Below are 27951 nucleotides of genomic sequence, written 5' to 3'. Positions count from 1 at the left end.
ATTCAATCTAAATCTGTGATATTTTTACGTAGAAGAGCACAGCTAATAATACATAGTTATAATAATTCAAATTTAAAATCATTAGAAAGTAAATCCTATGATAAAATGTCCTATTCTAAATAAAAATTAAACATCAGTGAATTACCCTCCATAATTACCAGCTCTAAATATCCATCTACAGTGCAGGTCTATAATTTCAACCATTTTTATTTGATGTGCATGCATATTCAAGGCACAGCTTCTCACCTTGGCGAGCTGGTGTATGATCATGGGTATGAGTCCAGCATCTATTACTGCCTGCACCTGCTGTTGGTTACCCGCTGTTATATTGGACAGGAACCACACTGCCTCCTACAGGGAAAAACAAACATGTTACAGATGTAGCCTAAACATGATCCTTTTGTTAATGCCAGTACGTTAGCTAATACATTAACTAATGTTACCAAATACAACCTTATTGTAAACCCAAATAAATGTTTGACCTTCACCGTCCTGTATTTACACAAATACAAAATGGGACATGTATATTTCTCTTACCTTATTGATTTTCTCTTTGGGGTGTGTGAGCAGGTTGGGAAAGTGAGAGAGGACATCACAGTTGAGCACCACCTGAGTCTGCTCATCCGTCCCCGTGACAATGTTGCCCACCGCTCTCAGTGCTGCAGTCTGGGTGGATGATATGCACATGTTATCGCAAACTATTTGGTTAAAAAAAAATCCAGATAATTTACTCACCACCATGTCATCCAAAATGTTGATGTCTTTCTTTGTTCAGTCGAAAAGAAATTATGTTTTTTGAGGAAAACATTCCAGGATTTTTCTCAATTTAATGGACTTTAATAGACCCCAACACTAAACACTTAAAAATTTGTTTAAACTGAGTTTCAAGGGACTCTAAACGATCCCAAACGAGCCATGAGGGTCTTATCTAGCGAAACGATTGTCATTTTGACAAGAAAATTTAAAATATGCACTTTTAAATCACAACTTCTCATCTATCTCCGATCCTGTGAAGCGCCAGCGCGACCCCAAGTAATTGCATAGTGACGTAGAGAGGTCATGTGTTACATATATGAAATGCACATTTGCGAACCATTTTAAACAATAAACTGACACAAAGACATTAATTAGTAACATTCGACATACAACAACGTCGGAACGGTCCTCTTTCAACACACTTGTAAACACTGGGGCGGAGTTTCGCATTCGTCATCCGTGACCTCTTGACGTAATGACATAATGAGGTCGCGCTGGCGCATCACAGGACCGAGATAGACGAGAAGTTGTGCTTTAAAAATTTTTTTTATAATTTTTTGTCAAAAATGACAATCGTTTCGCTAGATAAGACCCTTATGCGTCGTTTGGGATCATTTAGAGACTAATTTTTAAACTCCGTTTCAAAAAACGTTAAGTGATGAGTTAAGTGTTGGGGACCATTAAAGTCCATTAAAATGAGAAAAATCCTGGAATGTTTTCCTCAAAAAACATAATTTCTTCTCAACTGAACATAGAAAGACATCAACATTTTGGATGACATGGTGGTGAGTAAATTATCTGGATTTACTTTTAAGAAAATGGACTAATACTTTAAACAAATAGGTATAAATGTAATCTTTTATTCCTGTGCTACATGCAAATGTATTGAATTCTCATTGTTGTTGCTACATCTATTCACGCATCTTATATACATAGCATACCAAAGTGTTTGACTTTTACTTGTTACAAATTAACAACCATTTATATTTGCTTTACATTTACCTGAACTTTGACCTCTTGGTGGCTGAGCAGTGGGACAAGGAAGGGGACGACACCTGAGTCTATAACCATCTGAATCTGCTCATTACCTCCGTCTGTCAAATATGACAAAGCCCACACTGTGTCTACCAGAATCTAGAGCGAGAAAGAGAGAACAAAAAATGAAATATAATGGAAATTAAAAGTGCTGTGTGTAAACTTTAGCCACACACTAAAAATATTTTATAGAATGTTACATTTGCAACTTTGTAGGTGTGAGCTTGTCCCTTTAAGTGCAAATGAGCTGATATCTGCACTAAATGGCAGTGCTGTGGTTGGATAGTGCAGATTAAGGGGCGGTATTATCCCCTTCTGACATCACAGGGGGAGTTAAATTTAAATGACACATTTTTCACATGCTTTCCCAAACTAAGTTACTGGGTTGATCTTTTCACGTCTGCTAGGTTAATATAGAAGCACTGGGGATGCAATTATAGCACTTGAATGGATGGAAAAAATTTGATTTTCATTATATGTCCCCTTTAAATGTAGTATGCAGTGTACTTACATTTATATCTGTATGATATATGAGTACACAAAGGGCAGGAAGAATCTGTGAGAGATAGAAAAAATATGTTGATAAACGTGAACGTTAAATGAGCAGATTGCAAGAAAACAAACCTACACCACTGTCAACACCAAATTTGCTGTAAAACAACAGAATATTCATTAAACCTGTCATCGATGAAAAGTGGTTTGCACAGATGCCATCTAATAAATTTCTTATCAGCAGGAGGTGCAATATGTTCCTCTCAGCTCAAAGCTAAACCTCCAAATCACAGCCAAGAACAGAGACAAAAACAAGCAAAGGAAAAAAAATACTGGCATGGAGATTACACGGCACAATATCAGCAGCTCAAAGACTGAAAAATGGTTTAAAGCCACTTCAGCTTTTAAGTAAGGGAAGATAAACCAAAAGGCGATATATTTTCTCTGAATTTGTGTTTGTATGGATATATTATGCTATGTGAGATTTAAAAATGTTTATACAATATCAATCAATCATTTTCATGTCCCTCTGCAGTTGTCTGGACCATGATTTGGCACATAAACAGTGTTATACACTCACCTAAAGGATTATTAGGAACACCATGCTAATATTGTGTTTGACCCCCTTTCGGCTTTAGAACTGCCTTAATTCTACATGGCATTGATTCAACGAGGAACTGAAATCATTCTTTAGAAATGTTGGCCCATATTGATAGGATAGCATCTTGCAGTTGATGGAGATTTGTGGGATGCACATCCAGGGCACGAAGCTCCACCACATCCCAAAGATGCTCTATTGGGTTGAGATCTGGTGACTGTGGGGGGCCATTTTAGTACAGTGAACTCATTGTCATGTTCAAGAAACCAATTAGAAATAATTCAAGCTTTGTGACATGGTACATTATCCTGCTGGAAGTAGCCATCAGAGGATGGATACATGGTGATCATAAAGGGATGGACATGGTCAGAAACAATGCTCAGGTAGGCCGTGGCATTTAAATGATGACCAATTGGCACTAAGGGGCCTAAAGTGTGCCAAAAAAACATCCCCCACACCATTACACCACACATCACCAGCAGCCTGCACAGGGGTAACAAGGCATGATGGATCCATGTTCTCATTCTGACTCTACCATCTGAATGTCTCAACAGAAATCAAGACTGATCAGACCAGGCAACATTTTTCCAGTCTTCAACTGTCCAATGTTCGCGAGCTCGTGCAAATTGTAGCCTCTTTAACCTATTTGTAGTGGAGATGAGTGGTACCAGGTGGGGTCTTCTGCTGTTGAAGCCCATCCACCTCAAGGTTGTGTGTGTTGTGGCTTCACAAATGCTTTGCTGCATACATCGGTTGTAACGAGTGGTTATTTCAGTCAAAGTTGCTCTTCTATCAGCTTGAATCAGTCGGCCCATTCTCCTCTGACCTCTACCATCAACAAGGCATTTTCGCCCACAGGACTGCCGCATACTGGATGTTTTTCCCTTTTCACATCATTCTTTGTAAACCCTTGAAATGGTTGTGCGTGAAAATCACAGTAACTGAGCAGATTGTGAAATACTCAGACTGGCCCGTCTGGCACCAACAACCATGCCACGCTCAAAATTGCTGAAATCACCTTTCTTTCCCATTCTGACATTCAGTTTGGAGTTCAGGAGATTGTCTTGACCAGAACCACACCCCTAAATGCATTGAAGCAACTGCCCTGTGACTGGTTGATTAGATAATTGCAATAATGAGAAATAGAACAGGTGTTCCTAATAATCCTTTAGGTGAGTGTATAATACAAGCTTTATTAACCCCTAAAAAATTTTCTATGTGTTATTTTAATCTCTCAATATTATAACGCACTGGGATTTTTAGTGCTATAGTGCTTTTTAGTAATAAGATTTTTTTCCAGAAAGCAACCAATTTTTACCTCATCACATCACATGCGCTCCTTACCTCTTGTACAGTTTCCATAGGTGGAGGTGGGTCCTTGTTTCGGCACAGGTTGACAATGACCCAGGTAACGTTTCTCAGGAAGGTTATGGGGATAGAGGGATTAATAAATGACAAGAGGGGTTTGACCACGCCAAGAGAGATGACGTAATCTCGACACTGGGGCCCATCACCTGCACAAGGTTCATAAAACATGAAGTTAAAGTTTCAGCTATCAAAAAGCTTAACTCGACAATGCCACACAGGATATTAAGAAGCTGTAACAGTAAACGTTACAGTTACTCACCGATGATGTTGCCCAGTGCCCACACGGCCTGCTCGCACACATTCTGATGAGGAGAGTGAAGAAGTCTCAAAAACAACGGGACAGCATCTACGCCGTTAAAGAGAACACAACACAGAATGTTTAATTCAACACACAACGGCTCAAATCTGAAACAACATATCCCATACAGGAGTTCACTAAACTTACTGGATTTGACAACCGCTTGCGTCTGCGCAGACGTCCCTGACGCAATGTTGGTCAGAGCCCAGGCAGCTTCAAACTGTAATGACGGACTGACAAAGAAAGAGAGACACATGCGAGATCAGTAAACAACACTTATGCCCATTCTTAACTCTCAACAGGGTTCAGCTACGTGTCCCATAAACAAAACCCTTTATACAATTGCGTATTGATTATAGTAATGGTTCTAGGCTCATTTCAAGCAAAACATGACCAAAATAAAGACTTGTGGTTGAAAAAATGACTTGTCACACACAGGGTGCCCACACCTTTTCATGGGTAATTCAGTCATTTGTAAATAACATTTGCATCTAGCAGAGATAGCAAGAGCGTTTTAGGTACCAATCCTAATAAAGATGTTACACACTGCAAAAAAAGCTGTCAGTGGTTTATTGTTCATCACTTGTTCATAAAATAGCCTCAACAATTTATTGTTATAGTTGTGTTGTGAACTTCACTAATCTCTTTAATATAGAAAGCTTTTTTTAAACTATATGTTTATAGTTATAATCCATAGTGTGAATGGCCCTTTAGCCTTTATTTACAATACTTGGGTGGTCTGGAAGCACAGATGAACCCACTCTAAATCACTACTGTGCCTATTGCAGTCTTAACAGTTCCCAGCTGACAGGACAGATCAATTGCTTTGTCGGCTTCTTGACAGGCGCGTGCCATCAGCTCAAAACAGCTGGAAATATATATGTGTCAAAAGGAAGAGAGATCCTGCCTTCACCCAGTCTGCTCATCTCTCCTCCTTGATTCACTTCCATTAAGACGACTTCATTAGCGGTGATGTGCGCTCATACACCCAAACTCATATTTAAAAATAATTGAGTACGCTTCATTTAACAAAGCTATTAGCACTTGACTCTTTCTCGCTCATTGTAGTATCCAAGCACTCACTTGTCATCCCTCTCCAGGCATTTGACTAAGATTGGAAGGATTCCACATTTTATCAAGTCATCTATGGGGGGATTTCTATCACTCGAGAGCAGTTTTCTGTAAGAAAGAACAACAATCTGTCATTCCAGCACAATTCAAACACAACCGTAAACTAACAGCTGCTAATCTCAAAATAAATGGAGCAAGACGAGCGTGATTGAACTTTTTAACATTTTTATTTGTTCTGCTTTTCAGATTTGGTTCTGATACAAGGTCTAATGTAATTTCAGTTCTATATAAAATGATACAGTCAATAAGAGACTTGGCAACCCATTGTACCTCCAAAATGTGACATTTCTAAATGAAACAATATTCAATAATAAAAAATAAAAAAAAACCATTTAGGAATTACAGAATCATCATGAATGGAGGAAGTACTGAATATTCGCAATAGATTGTTGACAACTACGTCGTAAAACAAACACTTTTGAGAGCATGATTGGAATAGAACCTATGGTAACCTTATTAAGCTTTATTCGCAATTTTTCAATGGTATTGTTAAAGGAAAACAGCACAGTTTTTCAAAATTTTACTATGTTCTTACCTAAGCTGAAACAAATTAATACAAACCTATATTTTTTCAATGTGTGCACTCTTAATTTTTGTACAGTGCGTTGTGAATGTGTTAGCATTTAGCCTAGCCCTATTCATTCCTTAGGATCCAAACATGGATGGATTTAAAAGCCAAACACTTCCATGTTTTCCCTATTTAAAGACTGTTACATGAGTAGTTATACGAGTAAGTATAGTGGAACAAAATACTTAAAAAGCAGATAAAAAATGGCAACTATATTGTATGGTGGAAGAGCACTTAGTTTGCAGCAGTAAAATATTAAATAATTGTGCTGTTTTCTTTTAATAATAACCAAAAGTTATTACCCCCCACATACATGTTCGACAATCCGAGCCCCCAACCCGCTTGATCAATCTTTCCTTTTGATTTTGATGTTACATTGACAAGCATGTTAAGACGAAAATTATTTTACATAAGAGAATATTTTAACTACAATCATGAGCAACACGTGCATATTACACCATTACAGGAATGTATCGTAAACACTTTACCTGGCTGCTTGCACGGCACTGAGCTGCACCACGGCATTGTCACTTGTTGCGTTCTATAGACAATAAAAGTAGAGATTTGGAGTATTGCATTTTATTTATCAGAGATTAATCCTCTCTGGATACAAGTGTCCAACATAAACACACATTAAAAGCATAAACACACGTTTATACACGTTAACAGCTTACCTGTAAGATGGCATCTAGCGTTACATTTTGCTAAAAAGAAAACAGAAAGAAAACAATTGAGAAAACACAAAAAAAGGATACATAAAAAAACAATTAATCTAAAAAAGCATCTTACCCCTTTGAAGTCCGAGTCCACGTCCGAGTCTTCCAGACTTTCTTCCTGTGGAACGTTCCGTTTCTTAAGGAGATGTTCATCTCTTTTGTTCTGTATGGATTGACAAAGCAATGAGATATTGTGGAATCGCGCTAATATGGATTTCACAGATCTATCATTTAAAAGAAATATGGAAATTAGGGCTGGGACAATACAGCGCGACACATACTAAAATGCCTGGATGATATTGATTCTAAATCGCAAAGGCGATTTTTTATGTACTTCAACTCTTTGATCAATAGTAAGTCAGTCTTAAATCACTGTTAGTTTGAGTCATTTATAACATGCATTTGAAAAAGCAACACTAGTCAAACATAATCATTATAAATATTCTTTATTATCATATAAATACCTGAAAAGGTTTGAAGAACCACAATATAAATATGCATTTATAATTTATAGTAATGGTACTACTTCTGCGGCGCATATCGAGTTTCTGCATAAGAGCGCCCTCTGGCTTTAGAGGTAGCGCATTTCAAGCGCTGTGATCGGTATCTTATTGCATTTCAATTCATGTTTTTAACAGTATGCTGAACCCTTATTTCAACAGATCAAAGGAAACTGATTTCCCATGACCCAGCCATTTAAAAACAATACATATGCTGATGTTTATCGATATAAAAACTCACATAATCTCCCAACACCAAACAGGAAAAAACTTGTAAGACCACATACATAAATAAGAAAGATTTTGAACTGAGGGTAAGCAATACGCGCCCCAAATGTTAGCACATACAGGAATGCAAGTGGAATGTCTCACAAACACAGCAACAGTCTGATTTTATTGGTCTGATATTGTAACAGCCTAATATGGACTGGATTGTGTCACCCAATCCAGCACTGAACGAATAAACAACATCAGTGCTGCAGTACTAAACTCTTACTCCAAATCAAATCTGGACCAACAGATTAAACAACAGAAGCAGATTTCTGCCCACTCACACTGTGAAACAAAGCATGCTGCCATCCATTTGTCCTGATTGTCAGAGACTTTGTAGTGGCTGTGGGTAGCTTTGCTTCTGGTGATGACATGGTGCTTTATCAAGAAGGGATTTGTAGCGTTTTATAGATTTGAGACCCATAAAATAGCCAGCAAATAGTTCAAGACGATGTTTATAGCAAGTAGGAAAGAAAGAAGGGAATGATTCACGATGAGGGAAGCCCCTGATGATAAACCCACTTGCTGGGGTGCAGCCAGCCAGCGGCCCCGTGACCATTAATGGTGTGACCTAAATACTGCGAGTGCAAATCAGATCTCCAACAGTAACGGCTCACCAGATGAGAGGAGACCAACTCACAAGAAGGCTTCAATAACAGGCCATAGCAATTATTTTTATGGTCTTTGAAGTTCTCTACTCATGTACGCATTCTTAGACCAAACATTTTTACCGTCTGTCTGTTTATTTTCAAAGACTGTGTCTGAAACCGCCTACTTCCATACTATATAGTAGGCAAAAAGCAGTAGACGAGGGGAGTAGCATGTCTGAATTCATCGTAGTGATAGGCTGATATATCGGCCGATAATTGGATTTTTTCTATCGGCCGATAAATCTTTTCAATCAGCCAGAAATGTTTTTCTTCTGGCTGATTGTGGTATGTGTGGTCTAAGTTGTTATTACGTTTTTGCATACATTTTAGTGATGCACCGATGTATCGGCCGCCGATATTTATCGGCCGATTTTTTATTAATTTGAGACCATCTGCATATCGGCAATAGCACGAGAAAGGCCGATACCGATTGTTTATTAATTAACTGCATAAAGAAATCCATTATATGTAAAAAAAAAATGGGTTAATGTTGTTAATAAAATAAATGCTGAATAGCAAAAACCACCTTTGAAGGTTGTCATGCTGTCTTATGTTTAATGTTAATTAGATCCAATCCATGTTCAGTAAAAATAATTTGATGCAGAAATAAACTAGCTAATAGACCAACTGTATAGTATTGTATACAAGTGTTTAATATCGGTACCGGCATCGGTATCGGCCAGAAGTTGTCTGTTTAAATCTGTATCGGCCCAAAAAAATCCTATCGGTGCATCCCTAATACATTTAAAATAAATTTTAGTATGAAAGTTTTTGTTGAATCATGATTTGTTAGTTAAAACGTCTGTACACACATTTTACGAACAAATTTGTGCATACGCATGCTTTGTGAATGAGACCCAATATGTTTGTTATATCGACCACACTGCTTTCGTAATATCGGTATCGGCCATCCCCCCCACAAAAAAACATATCGGTCAACCACTAATTCACAGTATTCGAAAAACAGTAGGGCGAAATGTACCCAGATGACCTACTACTTCCAGCAAGATCCCAAAGTGTTCATTTCATGGACACTTGCTATCCTATACAGGGAACTACACTAACCTTTTCCACTGGTGGCACTTGCGCTACCAACTTTTTCAGTTACTGGCGCAAAATATGATTTGGTCGCACATATTTTTTTCAAGTTATATTAAGGCGCTCTGGATAATAATGAACAATAATGAAACTGTATTGCATACATATATGCTTTTTATTTTACTTGCCATCTTTTAAACCACATGCCGCCTTGTTTTCTTAAACATTGCAGTGTTTCCCACAGATCTGAAATGTACTTGGTGGTGGTAGCCGGTGAAAAGGGCAATTATTACCCCCTGACAAATAATGGTCTACATGTGACGTAGAACTAATAATGTGTGACACAACACAATACTTTGATTCATTGAAAATTAATATTAATTTCACATTATATTTCATTAATCTAACCACCCCAAACTTTCTTTGCCATTAACAAAGCTGACACTGTTTGTCAAAGCACCACGAAAACACTTACTGTTTTTGCACTGATATATGAAGCAATTAGACCCCTTTTATCAAACTCAATATAATACAATACTATGTATAGTATATTAATAGACAGTGCAGGTCTATAGATTATAAATGTGACTGATGTTATGACTGATGTTATAATGGTAATAATTTCTATTAGATAGAGCAAAAGCAGTAAAAGTGCCTATCTTTCTATTTCTCTCTTGCCGATTTAAAAAGCTTAATCCACTCATTATTTCTGATTTAAAAGTCTACTTGCTGTCCCGGTGACAGACTTTACATTGCTTTGCTCGTTCAGTGCAATTGGCTTGACATTAGCATTGCTTTTTGCTACAATCTCTGTCCAAACTTAATATGGATATGGTTTTAGAAAAGATATGGTTTATTAATAATAAGATCATTAAAAAAATGTGAGAAAGCAAATGCAGCGCGTGGTCGTAACAAGAACCATCGCCATAGAAACCGGAGGCACGCTGAGCATGCACTCGAGCTTTAGCGCGGTAGCGCTCATGGCCGTTTTCCGATCGACTCGGGTTATAAACACAACATTAATCAGACTTGGGACCCAAAGTAATTAAACTAGGACCTAACCGGACCCGACAGACGATTTAAAATATAAACCCGGAACCATACGGGTCCCGCGTCCTCAGTGAAGAAAGACCTCTGCTCAAGTTCAGAAACATGGAAGACACTGCGCTTGAGTCGCGTCGCACCTAATTCATTGAGAAACAGCTGAGCACGCAAACGCACACTGATAGGGAGAGACACGACGTGCTTTCACGCAAAATGAAGCCAACGTGTTGATGGCTCAGAGCACGTTATAAAACGTATTCTTAAAATCCAAATTTCTGTTTTAATAAATGCTCATAGTAAATCATAGCATATTGTCTAAAACATTAGGTAGCACATTTGCGACCCATTAAAAATTAGGGTCGCAACGGCAGTTCAAAAGGTCGCATATGCGACCATTTTGGTCACAGTGTAGCTCCCTGCTATATTCCCCAGGAGAGGAGTTATCCAACATAGACAACAGAGGAGCGTTGTTTTATTAAAAAAAGCGTGAAAGCAGTTACGTAGCTCTATTCTAATGCATCTGTTAAATTGCACTTTTTAAAATCAATCCAGTTAACAACTAACTTGTTGTTATGATGACGTATGTCACGTCCAAATTTATTCATACTATCCATATTCATAATATATAGTACCTACTATTTTAATGGTTGATGAGTAGGTAGGTACTTCAAATGATTCAGTACCTACTGTCAAAGTACGCGATTTCGGACGCAGCCTGGGTCACAATTGGTCTTGAGCATCAGTAGCATCAGTAACGTGTAGCCATTTTCTGATATTAAAGGAATATTTCACTTTCGTCCTTTACTAACCAACCCCAATGTCATCCAAAATGTTTATGTCTTTCTTTGTTCAGTCAAGAAGAAACAGTTTTTTTCAGGATTTTTCACAATTTAATAGACTTTATTGGACCCCAACGGTTTACCGTTTCAATGCAGTTTAAAATTGCAGTTTCAACGCAGATTCAAAGGGCTCTATACAAGAAAATCAGCAGACGTCACTGACTTGTCTTCAGCCATTTTGAGGACCTGAAGTGGTCGCAAAAGAACTAGAAGCTATGCCTTCAATATGCTGTGAGCTATTTTAACAACACTAAGAAGGCTCAACACAACATGATATTTTGCTCGAAGTATCGCCTGTGTCTCTACACGTGAACTCGAGCATTGAGAACATTGTTTGTGAACACAGAGTTAACTAAAAAGAAGGTTTTGAACAACTGACTTTGGATGATTTGGCGTCCGCTTGCCGCCTTCTTCCCAGTCAAGATGTATCGATCTCCAATTGCGACGTAAGGAGTGAGGAAAGTAAAGATTGATATCTCCTAAAGCATAGTGCAATATAAATGCATGGAAAATTCGTTGTTTTTCGCAAGTGAAAAACAATATTGACCTTCTAGTTGAAAAAGGAGCCTCATATAAGATTAATTCATTCGCATTCGGAAATCGATTATTTACGTCTGGCAGAGATGACAAGCGGACACCATAACAGCCAAAGTCAGTTGTACAAAACCTTTATTTTTAGTAAACTCCGTGTACACAAACAATGTTCTCAATGCTCGCGTTCATGTGTAGAGATCCAGGTGATACTTCAACCAACGTTTTATGTTGTGTCGCGCCTTCTTATGTTGTAAAATAGTGGTTGTTCGGTAGCAGCGGACAGCGGCTGGAAGAACGCATCAGGGGTCGAGTAGGCATCACAGCCTAACCAAGATATATTTTTTAAAGTAGCGTTTCTTTTCATGACAGTCGAGATGCGACATGTTGTCTTTTGTAGCCCTTTACTGTATCCGTAAGAATCATAGACAGTAAAAGTTAAGAAATCCGTAAATCGTTGCAAGCTAGCTAGCCAATGCTTGTCAGTGGTTTGGTGGTACTCGGTAGGTCCTCAAGATGGCGGCATGACGTAAAAGGTCACATGACAGATTTCCATCTATACGATCCCAACCGAAGCATAATGCCGAGTAGTGTTGTGCCGATAGACGATAGTATCGTGTATCGACGATCGTCCGACATATCGCCAATGGCAGGCTTTCATGGCGATAGTCATGACGATAGTTGGCGAATAGTTGTTATTATTATCATCATCATAGTTTTGCATGAGGGTTTGTGCTTCACTTTACGCTAAGAGCTTGTAGAGAGAGAGTTCCTTCTTGCACGCAGATGGACTTAATGCGCGCGTCTCGGACTCGTTCTAGCACCTAAATCCAGCGCGTGGATGAGCAGCTACGCTTCCCTCTGTCTCACATGCACGCGCTCTCGCATCTGTCCGAAGTCTAAACATAAACTAAAGTAGTAATCCTTATGTATTTGTGCGGTTTAATGCGTTTCATGAGAGCTGAGGCAAACTATTCCTTTTGTTTAAAATATAACCTGCTGCATATTGGCGCCACTCTCGCGTACGTGCAGAGAGCTGCGCTCTGTCTGAACTTGAAGTCCGATAGTAATCCTGTTTATGATATGCTTTTCAAGGAGTTTTAGCAATACATCCCTCGTGTTTAAAATATGATCGTGTTCCGCTGGACCAGTGTGTTTAAAAAGGCACCTCTGAGAGCACCACTGCTTGACACGTGTAACCTTCTGCAACAGCACTTAACAAATGCATTTAATAATTTTTATGTGCGCTGCGTGTGTCTGCGCAGGTGCATGTTTTTACAGTCATTAAATAATCGTGTTAAAAAATCAGGATTATGATTTTTCCCATAATTGAGCAGCCCTATCTCTGACATTTCCTTGCACTAGAGAGGTTGTTAGCGCGCAGAGGGTTAAAACCAGCGCGTGTCCTGTTCTCGCTCTCTGGCACGCAAAGAGCGTCTGGCTTTAATGACGTGCTCAGATTAATGCCATTAGTTTTAAGAAAGATGCATTCATGACGGTGTTGCTCTGGATCTTTTTTCCACCAATCAAGTCTTGTCATAAAAGAACAAATAAATAAATGAGTAAACTACTGCCCCGCCCCCCGATACTATCGTGTATCGCCGATCTCACTTACCATCTTACTATAGGGGGAAAATAAACGGTGCGGGTCGATAAACGTCACATGACTCAAAAGTGAAGTACAATTACCAGGTTACCCAATGTCCGCACTGACACTCTTCCAAGCGAGGTCCTTTTTATTCCTGTCTCCTCTATAGAAATAAGAACTTGTGTCGTATAGCTCCGGGTGACTGCTTATGGACAATATCAAGCGTTGGTTGAATGAGTGACTCCGGGCGGGCCTGCCACAACAGCAGCAAGCAGGCTCCTGATTGGTTAAACACGGCGCAAAATTCCACCAAAGTTCAAATTTTTCAACTCGGGCGGAACAAAGAGGCGGAAACACGTCTTCCGCGCCGCGCCGAAAGCCTCTTCCGCGCCGCGGGACCATCTGACGCGCGTCAACGCGTCTTCACATTGACTTAACATTGAAATCACTCGCAGCATAAGAGTTTTATCTAGCAAAACAATCATAATTTTCGCCAAGAAAAATGTGTACTATTAAACCACAAATTCTAGTTTTGCACTAGCAGTGTGACATGCCAGTGTGACCTTACGTATTACAATCGAAAGTTCATGCATGATGTATGCGAAACTAACGCTCCAGTGTTTCCAAGTGTGGAGAAAGAGTCGTATGTGAAATGATACTAAATCATGTTTTTATGTCAGTTTATTGTTTAAAATGGTCTGCAATTGTGTGTTTTACATATGTTAACTGCGTTAAAACTGTAAACTGTTGATGTGCAATAAACTATATACAATTGAGAAAAATCCTGGAATGTTTTCCCCAAAAAACTGCATTTCTTCTCGACTGAAAGAAAGACATAAACACCTTGATGACATGGTGTGAGCAAATTATCAAGATTTCTTTTCATGCAAGTGGAATATTCCTTTAAACGTTCTATCGCATTCCCTGAGGATTTTCAAAATTGGTTATGTTTTCACTACATTCAGAGTAAAACGCCTTGTTTTACAATGCACTCAGGCAGCATAGCGTACAGACTCTGTACGTGCGTGCATCTTACTCAAAATTTAAATGATAACTTTAAATCCTAAGGCGAGAGCAAAGCAACCATGCAAGCTGGCATGCCATCTTTCACCACCTGCTTAAGTCTACAGTAATGCACGGAGTGACTCCAGAGAGCTCGGCACTGAGGCCATATTTAAACTACAGATGCTCCTTTATTTCTTACAGCGATGCCCCCCACACAATCTCTGCATCTCATAGACAACATTTGACCGTGAACCTTTTTGAAATATGAGTATCATCAAAATGGGTCATAAATGGGAATTGGACTGACTATGAAATTTAACATCTTTTAGTACTTATAACAAAATATTTGTCTGTTGTGAGAATATGAAACAGATGCAATAATTTATTGGTCTATTTATTAAGTAACTTGTAAAACTTACTATAACAATACATACGTGTATTTTTTTACTACACGCTGTTATGCTTTGCACATATTTGGCCCATCTTTTTGCATTGGATCCATGTTATTATTAACTATTATGTTAAATAGCAGCACTGCTATGTTGTGTCTCTTAAATAAGACTGAGTGACTAATAGGAGCTAGGGCTGCACGATTAATCGAAAAAGAATCACGATCTCGATTCATACATATAGGCGATCTTCATTTTAAATGACGGCGATTCACTTGCATTTACAGTATTTCCCTGTATTTAGTTTCTGCGTTCAAGTGTTCACGTATTTACATTACAACAACCCAAGAACATCAGTCAAACTTGCTAACACACACTCATACAGGGTAAAACCAAACCCTATTCATTCACCAATCAGACCCGATCGTTTCTTTCCTCTCTCTCATCTCATTTGCGGCGTTCCGCTGTCACTCGCGTGACGTATAACAAGGCGGCAGACCTAAACACAGTCGTTTACTTGGTGGATCTGGAGCGGCAATTTTCACAAAAAAGAGAGGATAAACGAGTGTCACTGTGGAAAATCCTGGTGGCGACGGAGAAAGTGAAGATGCAACAACATTGGTTTCGAAAAAAGGCAAGGAAATTATTTACCTCAGGCTCCGGACGTTTCTAAATCGGAAGGCTGCAACCTCAGGAGGTCGCATGCAGGCTGTATACGTCATCAAGCCTGGTTCATTTGAGTTAACGGAGCATTACATTCGCAAGTCATTAACATACTTCAACAATTTATTATTAACTAAAAATATTAGTCATCTTTATAACGTTAATTGTTAATATTCTGAAATTAGACAGTCTTTATGATGCGCAGTTTAGAAATGCGACCTCCAGAGAGGCTGCAGCCTTCACATTGAGAAACGGCCTCTTTGCTTTCCCATTAGAAAGGGTTTTTCGCACGAGGGGAACATTGTTACATGTCTGCGTTTCTCTCTGATGCCTCAAAATGTTGATCTTTTAGTCTTTTAAAGGTTTAACGTTAGTGTTTTTAAAGTTTTAAGGTTGGCCAGTTTGATAGTACAAAAAGCACAGGTGCAATTTAACAGCTAACAAATTTTAAATTATTCTAAATTTTAAGGGGTCTAAAATAAGAAAAAGAGACTTTTAAGAAAAGTTATTATAACTGAAAGTCCTGTAGCACATTTTTTAGTTAAGTGCATAATAAATGTTTTTGTTAAAATAAAAAGAATCGGGTGAGAGAATCGGGATCTCAATTCCCATGGAAAAAAATCGGGATTCACATTTTAGCTTGAATCGTGCAGCCCTAATAGGAGCCCTGTAATGCAGTAATAAATACAAGCGTATTGATCCTCAACCTTTTAAACCCCCAGTGATGATTCTCCTCATGTAAGTAGTGTCCCCACACTGTCTTTTAGGAATGTAAAACATTAAGATGTGAATCCTCAAGCGTGTTTCATTTCCTGTCTCAGACGAGTCGTGTATATTGCTTTATAGTGGAATGTTATGAAGCTCTCTGCGGCTTTATGAAGCGAACAATTCCCAAATAAAATCATTCACAGCCTGCACATTAAGTAAACTCACTTACCTTTCTCAGTTCTACCGTCACTTCATTACGATGTCTTCGCATCGTCTGAAACAAGAGAAAAAGAAATTGTTTGGTTAGTGCTTTCCTCATATGAACAGTGCAACACATTTGACATAACTCAGAGCCACAATAAGGCAAAGGAGGTGTAAGTGGTCGCTATTTGGTATTTGATTATTTTATGGCATCAGTTTGTGCAAGACAAGTTCATGGTTAAGCAGAATAGCTCAACAAATGCTTATAACATTGCATAATTCAAACTTTTTTGGAAGACACAGAACAAGCTTTGATTTGTTCTGACAATGTAACGGTGACACGCTTAAACAACAAATGGGTTGGGTGGCAACCAAAATCTAGTTACTCCAACCTAAAGAGGCAACCAATCTTGGTAACCATGGTGATGGTCAATCCCTGCTCATTCCTGCATTCCAAGATTCCTTCAGACTATCCCAATTTCAGGCTATCCTAGTAGGTCTCCTCTGGATGGTACAACAGGAACATGTTCAGCACAAAGCTAATGTCAAATAAATCTTTAGTGTCCCCGGAGTGTGTATGTGAAGTTTTCGCTCAAAATATCATATAGATAATTTATTATAGCATGTTAAAATTGCCACTTTGCAGGTGTGAGCAAAAATGTGCCGTTTTTGGGCGAGGAGTGGGCGGGGCAACTGATATAATAGGCAATCTAGTGTAGCAAATATTAAGATTTACTAGGAATAGCAGTATTGCAAAAATAATTAAACTGAATATAATAATTCAAAGTAATAATTAATAATTCAATAATTCAAATTAAAACAAAGGTTAAGTAAAACTGTTACAGTCAAAAATCTTTAAATGCAAACAAGCTGATCCTGCACTAAATGGCAGTGCCGTAGTTGAGATTGCAGATTAAGGGGCGGCATTATCCCCCTCTGACATCACAAGAGGAGACGTCACAAAACGAAGCCCCGCCCACGGCCATTGACTCCCACCAAAATAGGGGCATTTTTGACATGCTATAACAAATTATCTGCGGGGTATTTTAAGCTGAACTTCACAGACACATTCTAGGCACAATAGGCATGGGCTGGTATGAGATTTTGGCGGTATGATAACATTAAGCAAAAATACCACGTTTTCACAGTATTGGGGTTTTGCCATTGCAACACTAAAATGTGTTTTTCACACACATAATTGGGCAAAATACATTTTATTTTTAAACAACATACAACATCTATTCTGGGTTAAAATAAAGCCTTTAAATGATAATTTTCTTTCAAAAAATATTTTGTAATATATTTAATGTAAATTACATCACTTAATGACTGCATTAATTTTGTGTAAACCCAGCTCATACCTTGCAAACTAGTGTTGGGCGATATGCCCCATTTTGAGATCGTCCTATCGTCAGCCTGTGAGATCGGCGATACACGATAGTATCGGGGGGCGGGGCAGTAGTTTACTCATTTATTTATTTGTTCATTTATGACAAGACTTGATTGGTGGAAAAAAGAACAAGAGCAACACCGTCATGAATGCATCTTTCTTAAAACTAATGCCATTAATCTGAGTGCGTCATTAAAGCCCAGACGCTCTTTGCGTGCCAGAGAGCGAGAACAGGACACGCGCTGGTTTTAACCCTCTGCGCGCTAACAACCTCTCTAGTGCAAGGAAATGTCAGAGATAGGGCTGCTCAATTATGGGAAAAATCATAATCCTGATTTTTAACACGATTACTTAATGACTGTAAAAACATGCACCTGCGCAGACACACGCAGCGCACATAAAAATAATTAAATGCATTTGTTTAGTGCTGTTGCAGAAGGTTAAGTTACACGTGTCAAGCAGTGGTGCTCTCAGAGGTGCCTTTTTAAACACACTGGTCCAGCGGAACACAATCATATTTTAAACACGAGGGATGTATTGCTAAAACTCCTTGAAAAGCATATCATAAACAGGATTACTATCTGACTTCAAGTTCAGACAGAGCGCAGCTCTGCATGTACGCGAGAGTGGCGCCAATATGCAGCGGGTTATATTTTAAACAAAAGGAATAGTTTGCCTCAGCTCACATGAAACGCATTAATCCGCACAAATACATAAGGATTACTACTTCAGTTTATGTTTAGACTTCGGACAGATGCGAGAGCGCGTGCATGTGAGACAGAGGGAAGCGTAGCTCCTCATCCACGCGCTGGATTTAGGTGCTAGAACGAGTCCGAGACGCGCGCATTAAGTGCATCTGCGTGCAAGAAGGAACTCTCTCTCTACAAGCTCTCCGCGTAAAGTGAAGCACAAACCCTCATGCGAGGAAAAGCATGCAAAACTATGATGATGATGATAACAACCATTCGCCAACTATCGTCATGACTATCGCCATGAAAGCCTGCCATTGGCGATATGTCGGACGATCGTCGATACACGATACTATCGTCTATCGGCACAACACTATTGCAAACGGTATTAAAGAAAATGAAACCTTGACTGTTTAAAACCTTGCTAAACCTTGAAACCGGTAACCGGCCCATGACTAGGCACACATAAAGCCGAAAGTATACTAGGGACGTCCGCGTATGCGCGCCGTCCGCATGACGTAATTTTCGTCATCAAGAGGGTCCGCGGCCGGCCGCGCGGACCGTCCGCGTACAGCCCAAAATTTGAGACCGCGCGGACAGTGCGCGTACAGTCCGTGTACAACAGTGCATGCGCGTGAAAATATTTAGTGCACTCCACTATAAACAATTATACAAAGGAAATATACAGCATTTGCACACACACTATCGTTTTTCTTCTTTAACTTTTACTTCTTCCAAGAACAGAAAGCTCTGGAGCATGTTTGTTTGATTCCTGTTCTTTGTTGTCTTGTTGTTTGTTCTAAACTGTGTTTGCAATGGTGGATGAGTTACTTTTCTTCTCCTATCCTAATGTTTTAATGTACTGTAAATGTAGCCAAATCAGTGCTGCCCTGACAGCCTGTTAGACTAATAATTTGAATAAGAAATCATTTGTATTGCGTATAGTGTCGAACGCGGCCATCCGCGTGTAGCCGCGGGGAGTATACTCGAAAAGCTGTGCGGACGCGCGCGAGCCGGACGCGGACGCGGAAAAAAGTATACCGCGGCCTTCAGATTTACATTGCATCGTAAAAATGGGCATAATATGTGCCCTTTAAAGGTGACATAGAATGATTGAACGGGGTATTTATTCTTGTTCTGTGATGTGACATGTAGACAAATTTTTTTTTGGGGGGGTCTGTAATGCCTTAGAAGCTTCCTAAAAACCTCTCTCAGATAGCTCTATTAGGGTGGGGGATTTCAAACAAGTGGTTTTGCACCTATTTGGCTCCCCCTACTGGCTTAACTTGCAATCTCATTACTGATTGGCTGACTTTGCTGCCACTCTAAAAATGTAGCCAATTATTTTAAAGTGGAGGGGCAGTGAGATGCCTGTTATGTCATAAGCATCAGTTTTTCAGATTGGGCCGTTTTCTGGCTGACATTTCTAAAAGAGGAATTTCTATGAGACTGAGATCTTTAGCATGTCTAGCACTTTTTGAATGTTCGTGAATGCGGGTAGACTACCATTATTCAACAAAGACAAGGTAAAAATGGTTTTTCATTCTCTGTCCCCTTTAAAGAAAACCTCAACCTCAAGAGCAGATGGGGAAAGATGCCCCATAAAAATATTAACAGCCAGTGATATGGAGATTCCAAAAGCCGTGTGGTGGGGACGTTGGGACGGATCAGATTTGATCTTGTGACTGGGCATCCTAGTTCATGTTACAGCAAGTGCACACAGTGCCTTATGTAACCCAAACGCCATGGAGGGCAGCAAAATAGAGGATGTTCTTGGGTTATCCAATAGACATTATACAATTCAGTGCCTTGATGCAAATAAAACCTGTTGTGTTATATTTTCATGCCACAGTCGATATATTGATGCTTTTTATTTTAGCGGTGCACGATATATCGTTATTTCTTCTCAAATGTGTTTTTATAATTCTTATGCCTGCCCGCCAGAGCATGGGAGCGGTGTGGTAATATTTCCATCAGAGCGCATAGCGCATTTCCGAAATGTCCGCTCCGCTCGCTCAATACGCTCAGCACTGCTCGCTCATCCCAGAATGCCCTTTGGTAATTTGCCATTTCGAGAATCTGTAAAAATGGCTAGCAATAAGTTATGGAGTTCAAATATTGTTTTAATGAAGTCGCCAGCCTTACATAGAAATGAAAGAAATGAAACTAAGATGACAGAATAACTGTAGTGTCGTCTGCATCTAGATGCAGTTTTAAAGATTAAAATTAGGCTACTTTAATCTAACTGATCAACACAAATACAAAGCGCCATAATATAAGCTAACTGATTGCTTACCAGCATTAAAACCACTTAACTCTTTCACCGCCAGCGTTTTTAAAAAATGTTGCCAGCCAGCGCCAGCGTTTTTCATGATTTTCACCAAAGTTTAATGCCTTCCAGAAAATGTTCTTCTTTAAATAAATAAACATACAATATACCAAATGAAAGAACAGACCCTCTGCTTTCAAACAAAAAAAAACGTTTCATCCTACCTTTAGTGGTTCTTTTGCAATCAGCTTTTGAATATGGGTAGGTTTTTGCAAAAACACCATATTTTGAGCAAAAAGCAAAAATAATTCCATATTTGTGACGGACTTTTCATAGAGATCCCATTCAGAGCGATCTTTAAAACAGACACGGACATGCAGCCGCTTGCCATAGGGCAATACTTCCGGTTTTAAAAAGTTGCGGAAGGGCGCCACCTGGTGGATAATAGCGGTATTGCGGAAAGACGGAAAATCTCGTCATTGGCGGGGAAGCGTTTTCTCTTAATTGACGAGATATCTCGTCAATGGCGGGGAAAGAGTTAAAATAAGAACCTTTATAGTTCTCCGCTCCGTGGATGAGAAAGCTTCAGCCAAAAATGCCTTTAATATTAACTGACTGAACATTTATAATGTTCCACGCATGCTGTTGATGAAAAAAATAATATCTAAATGTCCAGGGAAGAGTCATGATAATCTGCCGACTCGACTGATTCAGCACGTCCTCTATTTTACAGAGAGTCCGCTTAATTAACGGCTTTTCGTTCGGTCCGCGCGTAGGCTATATTTCTAAATATTTTTGACCAAGTAACACTCGGGATAAAATGTAAGTTGTTTTAGATAGCATTTAAGCTTCTGAAATTATGACAAATCAGTCTGACTAAAATGATATATCCAGATGAATTTAGCCAAAATAATGATTTATTCGTTTTCATACTATATAGATACACGTTAATTTATCTACCAATATACTATTGAAAATGCCATAAATAAATACTCATGGCCTTCTGTATTGCATTCGTTTTGTACATTTACAGGTTCATAAATACTGTCTAATTTTAATTTCTTTAAGACAGAGCTGTGTTCTGTATTTACTGATGCACTGTAAATTTGCACTTAAAAAACCTTCTTGTTAAGAAATTGTTTTTAGTTTTTTCAAATAATATATTTATATAACAGTATAGTTTGTTAATCTTTCTCATAAGGGGAACGAATTATTATAATATTTCGTAATTACTTATTACATTTATTATTACTTAAAATTAGTAAAACATGTGGATGTCGTGGAAACAATTTGTTAATTTTAATTATATCCGGAGCTCCGTATCAGTTAAACTATAATAGCCAACACACAACTGTACATAACTGCGATTTATCAGCTAATACTTTAATTAAATGCAATTATCCAAGAAAACAAGTAGGCTTACTAAAAAATTTTTTTATATCTGAGCGGGAATTGGTTTATTTGCGAGCGTGAGCGGAAAGTTAACGGAGCGCTTGCTTGGGCGGTGGGCGACTGAGTGGAGCGCCTGAACAGTAGAGCGGAATATATAGCGGAGCGTCACACCGCTCTGCTTCACTCACATGCTCTGATGGTGACAGCCCTAAATCCAATGTAGAGATATATGCAGTATAGTCCACGCATTTAAAGTGTTTTTAGCATGTAGAACTTGTCGGCTAAAAGTCTGGACACCACTGTCTTAGAGTAATTGTGAAACACATAAGTCTTTTTGAGTTGCTGTGCTTTTCTTCTCAAATTTGTTTTTATAAATCTTATGCCTGCCTGCTGCAGCTTAGTCGTGTAAACTTCCGAAATTTACCAGGATCCAATCGCATTCTTGCCTTCATGCAGCTGATGCACGAGGGAGGAAGAGAGAGAGAGAGCTGCAGCATTGTGCTGATTTATATGCTTCTGATACTATTGTCATTTTCTTTCTAGTTTGTTTTACTAAACCGTATCTCCGCTATTTTAAACAGTACTCGACATGAACTCCAGGATTTTTTTAACTTCTCAAAAAAATAGAGTAATGGTGACAGCCCTAAATCTAATGTAGAGATATATGCAGTGTAGTCCACGCATTTAAAGTGTTTTTTAGCATGTAGATCTTGTCGGCTTTATCATTTTAAAAGTAGATCACCACACAAAAAAGTCTGGACACCCCTGCTTCTGTGTGCAATGAGAGTGAGGGCCGGGTGATACGAGGGGGAGTTCGGGACAAATTGTTCAACGCACAACCAATTTGATCACCCACTTAAAAAAATAAGCATCCCGAAGCTTACAAAGAATAAGCTTACATATCAATCAGCTAATTGATGACATTTTGCACATGGGTAAAGGTGCCCAATCAGTCATTTCTGGTAATAAATTACAAAAGTAAAAAAAATGTTTTGGAAAATAGCTCTTTATTTGATTATCATTAAAATGTGTTTTCTATATAGGGATGCATCGATACCGATACTGGTATCGGGTATCGGCCTCGATACCACATTTTCTAAAGTACTCGTACTCGTTAAAAGTCCCCCGATACCCGGGATCGATACCACGGTCTGAGAAATGTCTATGTTTGAGTGGCGTGTAAGGGGTTAATGCCTCTTGTGTTGTCCAAAGAGGCAGAGTTTACAACAAACTGGAAAACTATTCACTTGTTTTTTTGTTAAATTATATGACTAAAGCTGTTACCTGTAAATTTGAATCATGTTTTTTATTAAGTACTCAGTATCGGTATCGGCAAGTACTGAAATGCAAGTACTCGTACTCGTACTCGTATTCCAAAAAAGTGGTATCGGCGCATCCCTATTTCTATACAGAGATATCGGCATCGGCAAATATCGGTATCGGCCATAACAGACAAGGGTCATATCGGTTATCGGTATCGGCCAAAATTTTCACATCGGTGCATCACTATTTTATTTGATCATAAATTGGCTGAAAACTATTGATTAACAATATATTGGGGCATCACTATTCCAAACTTAATAAGGCATTTTCTTATTAACATGAATTTTACAATTCATTAGCAGCCAAGTATATGAAAACAAGCCATGTGTATAAAACCTGGAAAGACAGGAAAACGGGGCTCAGAGGAAGAACTCCAACAGTCAGTGGGCCGATGCTTCGCCACTGACATGACAGCTTGGCACTCTTAAGACCAACATAATGACACAGTTTGTGTGCATGTGCTTGTCTTGTTGCCAGCATGGTCTTATTCCCGTTATGTCCTCGACGTGCTAATAAATAGGCTGACCACAATTAACAGCCACAAATATCCAGAAGCACCAGACACCAGGCCTGACTCGTTCGATGTCTCTTTTCATAGACCGATCACTATATTAAGCATCAATAAAGAAATAGAGACTACAAATAATACAGAAAGTCCCTGTATCTCAACTGGTGAGATGAGCATGGCACCAGCAACGTAACATTGTGGGTTTAGATCCCAAAGAACACACAACACTAACATGTACACCTTGAACAAACTTAAGGATCTTAAGTCTGCCAAATATATAAAAGTAAAACAAGATACTCACATGTGCTTTAGTCAAAACTTTCAGCTAGAAACTAGCGATATGGGGGGTTAGGATGCAATGTGTTGCATTAAAGCCCGATTTATAGTCGTGCGCAAGTTCTACGACGTAGGTTATCCGTAGCCTGTGCGTAGCTCTGCGGTGCCTGACGTGCAACTCGCAAAATGTTTAACAGCGCGTCAGTTCTACGCGGACCACAAGCGCTGTGATTGGTCCACCAGAACCCCTCCCGTCCGGTAAAAAAACTGTGTCATAGGTATTTCTGTTTGCGACGGTGAAAACAAAGATGAGCCAAGTTAAGGAGTGATTTAACTCAAATTGCAACAAAAGTCGCTGTTTATTTACTTCCATCATTGCTGGTCTTCTCAAATCATACACAACAAGTTGCTGTTTCTTCTTCATCTGTGGGTTAACTTGCCAAGCTGCTGCTTCTTTGACGGTCGCGCTGCTACTGTGGTTACACGCATGGATACTGCCTACCAGCGGTTTGCGCGTGTGTTTGCACATTGACGCAAAAGTATAAATGAAAATCGGCGCGGAACCGACGCAGTCGCGGCTACGCCATAGGACCAACACACAACTATAACGAGCCCTTTACTGTAAAGCAAGGCGATATTTTGCAATATTTCCTATTTTAGGGATATAATTTTAGGAAAGCTGTCATGAAGAGCACACCACCATATTTAAACATTAGCAAAAAAATTGTGGCGCACCCGTATGCACCTGGTACTTCCTGTCACCGTTTAACTCCTTAACTGGCACAGTCCTTTTTGATTGGGGGGTGAAAAGGTGATGTAAACCTTCAAATTTATATAACTCTAGCATTTTTTGGTCTAGACGCCTAATCTTGGTCTTGTTAAAAAATAAACTTTAAAGTTTTTCAAGCTTTTCAGTGACTGGAGGTGAAATATTAAATTGTTATTTTTGTAATGAATAAAAATTATGCAATAAAGTCTATATATTTTACACATAAAATTATCAAAAAAATAAGGTTTGTATTACACTTTTAGTGGTTTTACCAACAACGACCACTAGGTGTCAACGGTTTGCTGCATACTCTTGTCACAAATCAATAAATTACTGTCACTGCATTATTATTACTGCTAAAAAAATTGAAATATAACTAAATATAGTTTTTTCATGATGGATTAAAATTTGCAAAGTAAACTCAGGTTTCCCACTCACGGGACAGGGCCTGTAAATATCTATATTTTCTTGCACCCCTATTCGAAAAACATCTGGCACATGCACAAACAGCAGGAAGTATTTTATGTGATCCAATCAAAAAAGTCTTTGCAATCCTAATCTGCATATGCAAATATTTTTACATTGCAAACTCTGAAAATTTCAGGTTGATCATAAACAGTTATCAATGCAAAACACTGATACATGGGTCACTCCCCATGTATGAGCTACAATACATGACAAGAACTAAATCTACCAGCTAATGAGCCAACACAAGTCAGCTGAGCCACCAAGCACAAGCCCCTTGCTCTTAGGAATGCGACATGGGAAATCCGATTCGGCTTTGCAAATTCTTGGAATAGCTGCATAACGACGACTGCTTTGCTCCCTGCATCCAGTGTCATGTGTGTATGAAGGCTGAGTCACACTAGCACCCTGCAGTCTCAGTCACTTCACACCATTAATCTTAGGGTAGGTCTTGGGGGCTACGTGGACGAGACCACGGCAAATGATGATAATGATGTCTAGCAGCAACAGGATATGCAAACAATGGTTGATCATAAATGTGATTTTAGCACCTTAGGTGTGCACTACTATATAAGCATCAGTGCGATTTGAAAGGCACTTTAAAGGCATGAACACTCATTATGCTAGTCGCCTGGGTTAAACATAACATACGAATCCCCGTTATAGACAACTGCTATGGTTCTGCTTGTATTTGGTTACAGATGTTCAACCTTGTGGCATGGTTATGTAATCCATCTTCTTACTCCTTTCTTAGTGTTTCTACGTCCTATTGACGCAACACACCGACATTTGGTGATTCTCATTCGAGATTTAGAGTATTTGGTTTATTTCAACTTTGGTGTATCTAGTTAAGATGTTAACTAACCAACCAGTGGACAATACATGTATGGTAACGTTTCATTCCAGAGCTAAACGGTTATAAGCAGCTGACATTTTCACATAACATCTTATCAACTTAAACATACACTACAAAGTGTTCTGATCAGTGAACAGGTTAGTTAAATTCAGATATTGCAGGCTGTGTTAAACGGGTGTAACTGATCAAGCGATAAAGAGGTCAGATTTGATTTGACTGGTGGTCACTAGCTTGCTAACGCCGGTGTTAATACACCTGTCCCTGTCACATATGTCCAACATCACACCTTATGTGTCACACTGTTTACATGTAGTTGATCTTTAAAGCATAAACATTTAAGATGAACTTGAAAAGAAATACGTATGAACTGAAAGGTAGACGAGGAATATGTCGCCTGCTAACCTGTTAGCATACAGGCTAGCACGATATATAGCTACATGTTCTTGGCCCAGCGTGAAATTAATAGAAAATAAACCCTAACCGAGCTAATAATCAAACCCTTCTTCACCCAAATTATCAAATAATGCCTTTAAACACCTCCGAGTAGTGTTTAAGAGGCGATAAGTTGGTGAACATTGAGGGGAAATTTGTTTAAGGAGGCCTTCGCGTAGGCCGCGCCCGCCCCGCATGATGCTTACTTCTGCTGGATTCACAAGCACCCGCTTCGATCCGACCCTACAAACCGTTCAAAACCGGCTAGACAAGAGAACGAACCCGTCTGAATGAAAACAGAACGTCAAAAGTCTCTGAAACACCTACCTCCACATCTCGCCCCTTGTTTTTGAAGCTCTTAATACGATGGTTTTCCAAGCCGGCGTTTTCGGCCATGGCTGTGTGTGTGTGTCTGTAGTCCCGACCGACGTGCGGAGCTCGGCTCAGGGAGGAGAAGGGGGTGGGGGCTAGACGGTGTGTGTACTGAGAACCGGGGCGGTACGGGACAGACGAGACAGGAGACGAGAGGGAGGAGTTACGCTCAGTATCTTTATTACACAGGTATCTATAGTTACAAAATAAAAACTATTTTGGGTACTGTATAAATAACTGGTCTTATTTCGGTTTTACGTTACTTCTTGAATAGTTTCTGTGTGCATGTTTTAATTGAAGGTGCTTTCACACTCCTATGAGATTGTAAATTTGGCTTGATTTTTTATTGGGCATGTACAGTAAATCAATCTGGGTTCTGGCTAGAGGGATACATCTACGGCCAAATCTCGCGAGAGGTTGTGTATGTGGTTGGGATTAGGATGAAAACAGCGGTTCTTGATAGATAGGATACAGCTACAACCTAAATCCCATCAAATGTTGGGTTTAGGGTTAGGTTTGGTGGTCGGATTAAGATGAAAACAGCGCCCATCCGGCGAGATTCCACGAGATTATCGGCGTAGCTGTATCCCTTCTAGCTACAACCGTAAATCTGCAGCCGTTCCCATTGAAGGCTGCAGCCTACGTCGCATTTGTAGGCTGCATACGTCATCAAGACTGTCTTATTTTAGAATATGAACAATAATAAAGTTGACTATTGTTCTTAGTTAATCGTAAATTGATGTAATATGCTTATGTCTTGCGAATGTAATGCCCAGTTAACTTAAATAAACCAGGCTTGATGACGTATGCAGCGTGCATATG

At 39.2% G+C, this 27951-nt stretch overlaps 1 protein-coding gene across 2 annotated transcripts in view; it reads right to left on the bottom strand.

Annotated features, from left to right (window-relative positions):
* Positions 1-27222, bottom strand: part of LOC135746634 (importin subunit alpha-4) — a 32287-nt gene extending 5065 nt beyond the window's left edge. The window contains exons 1-13 of one of the 2 annotated variants that reach the window (XM_073814205.1): positions 27085-27222; positions 16417-16461; positions 7036-7125; positions 6921-6950; positions 6735-6787; positions 5631-5726; positions 4695-4780; positions 4509-4601; positions 4226-4395; positions 2303-2347; positions 1759-1890; positions 538-666; positions 247-351 (exon numbers count right to left, since the gene is read on the bottom strand). In XM_073814205.1, coding sequence (XP_073670306.1) covers positions 247-351; positions 538-666; positions 1759-1890; positions 2303-2347; positions 4226-4395; positions 4509-4601; positions 4695-4780; positions 5631-5726; positions 6735-6787; positions 6921-6950; positions 7036-7125; positions 16417-16461; positions 27085-27153 — 1143 coding nt within the window. In that variant the 5' untranslated portion in view covers positions 27154-27222. The remainder of the gene's footprint in view (positions 1-246; positions 352-537; positions 667-1758; positions 1891-2302; positions 2348-4225; positions 4396-4508; positions 4602-4694; positions 4781-5630; positions 5727-6734; positions 6788-6920; positions 6951-7035; positions 7126-16416; positions 16462-27084) is intronic. The other variant, XM_065265280.1, reaches the window with a different exon arrangement.
* Between the last annotated feature and the right edge of the window lie 729 nt (positions 27223-27951).

The sequence above is a fragment of the Paramisgurnus dabryanus genome, chromosome 4 (genome assembly GCF_030506205.2).
Source record: "Paramisgurnus dabryanus chromosome 4, PD_genome_1.1, whole genome shotgun sequence".
Lineage (NCBI taxonomy): Eukaryota > Metazoa > Chordata > Actinopteri > Cypriniformes > Cobitidae > Paramisgurnus > Paramisgurnus dabryanus.
The sequence above is the reverse complement of the archived record's forward strand: the minus strand, read 5'-3'. Positions and strand labels throughout refer to the sequence as shown.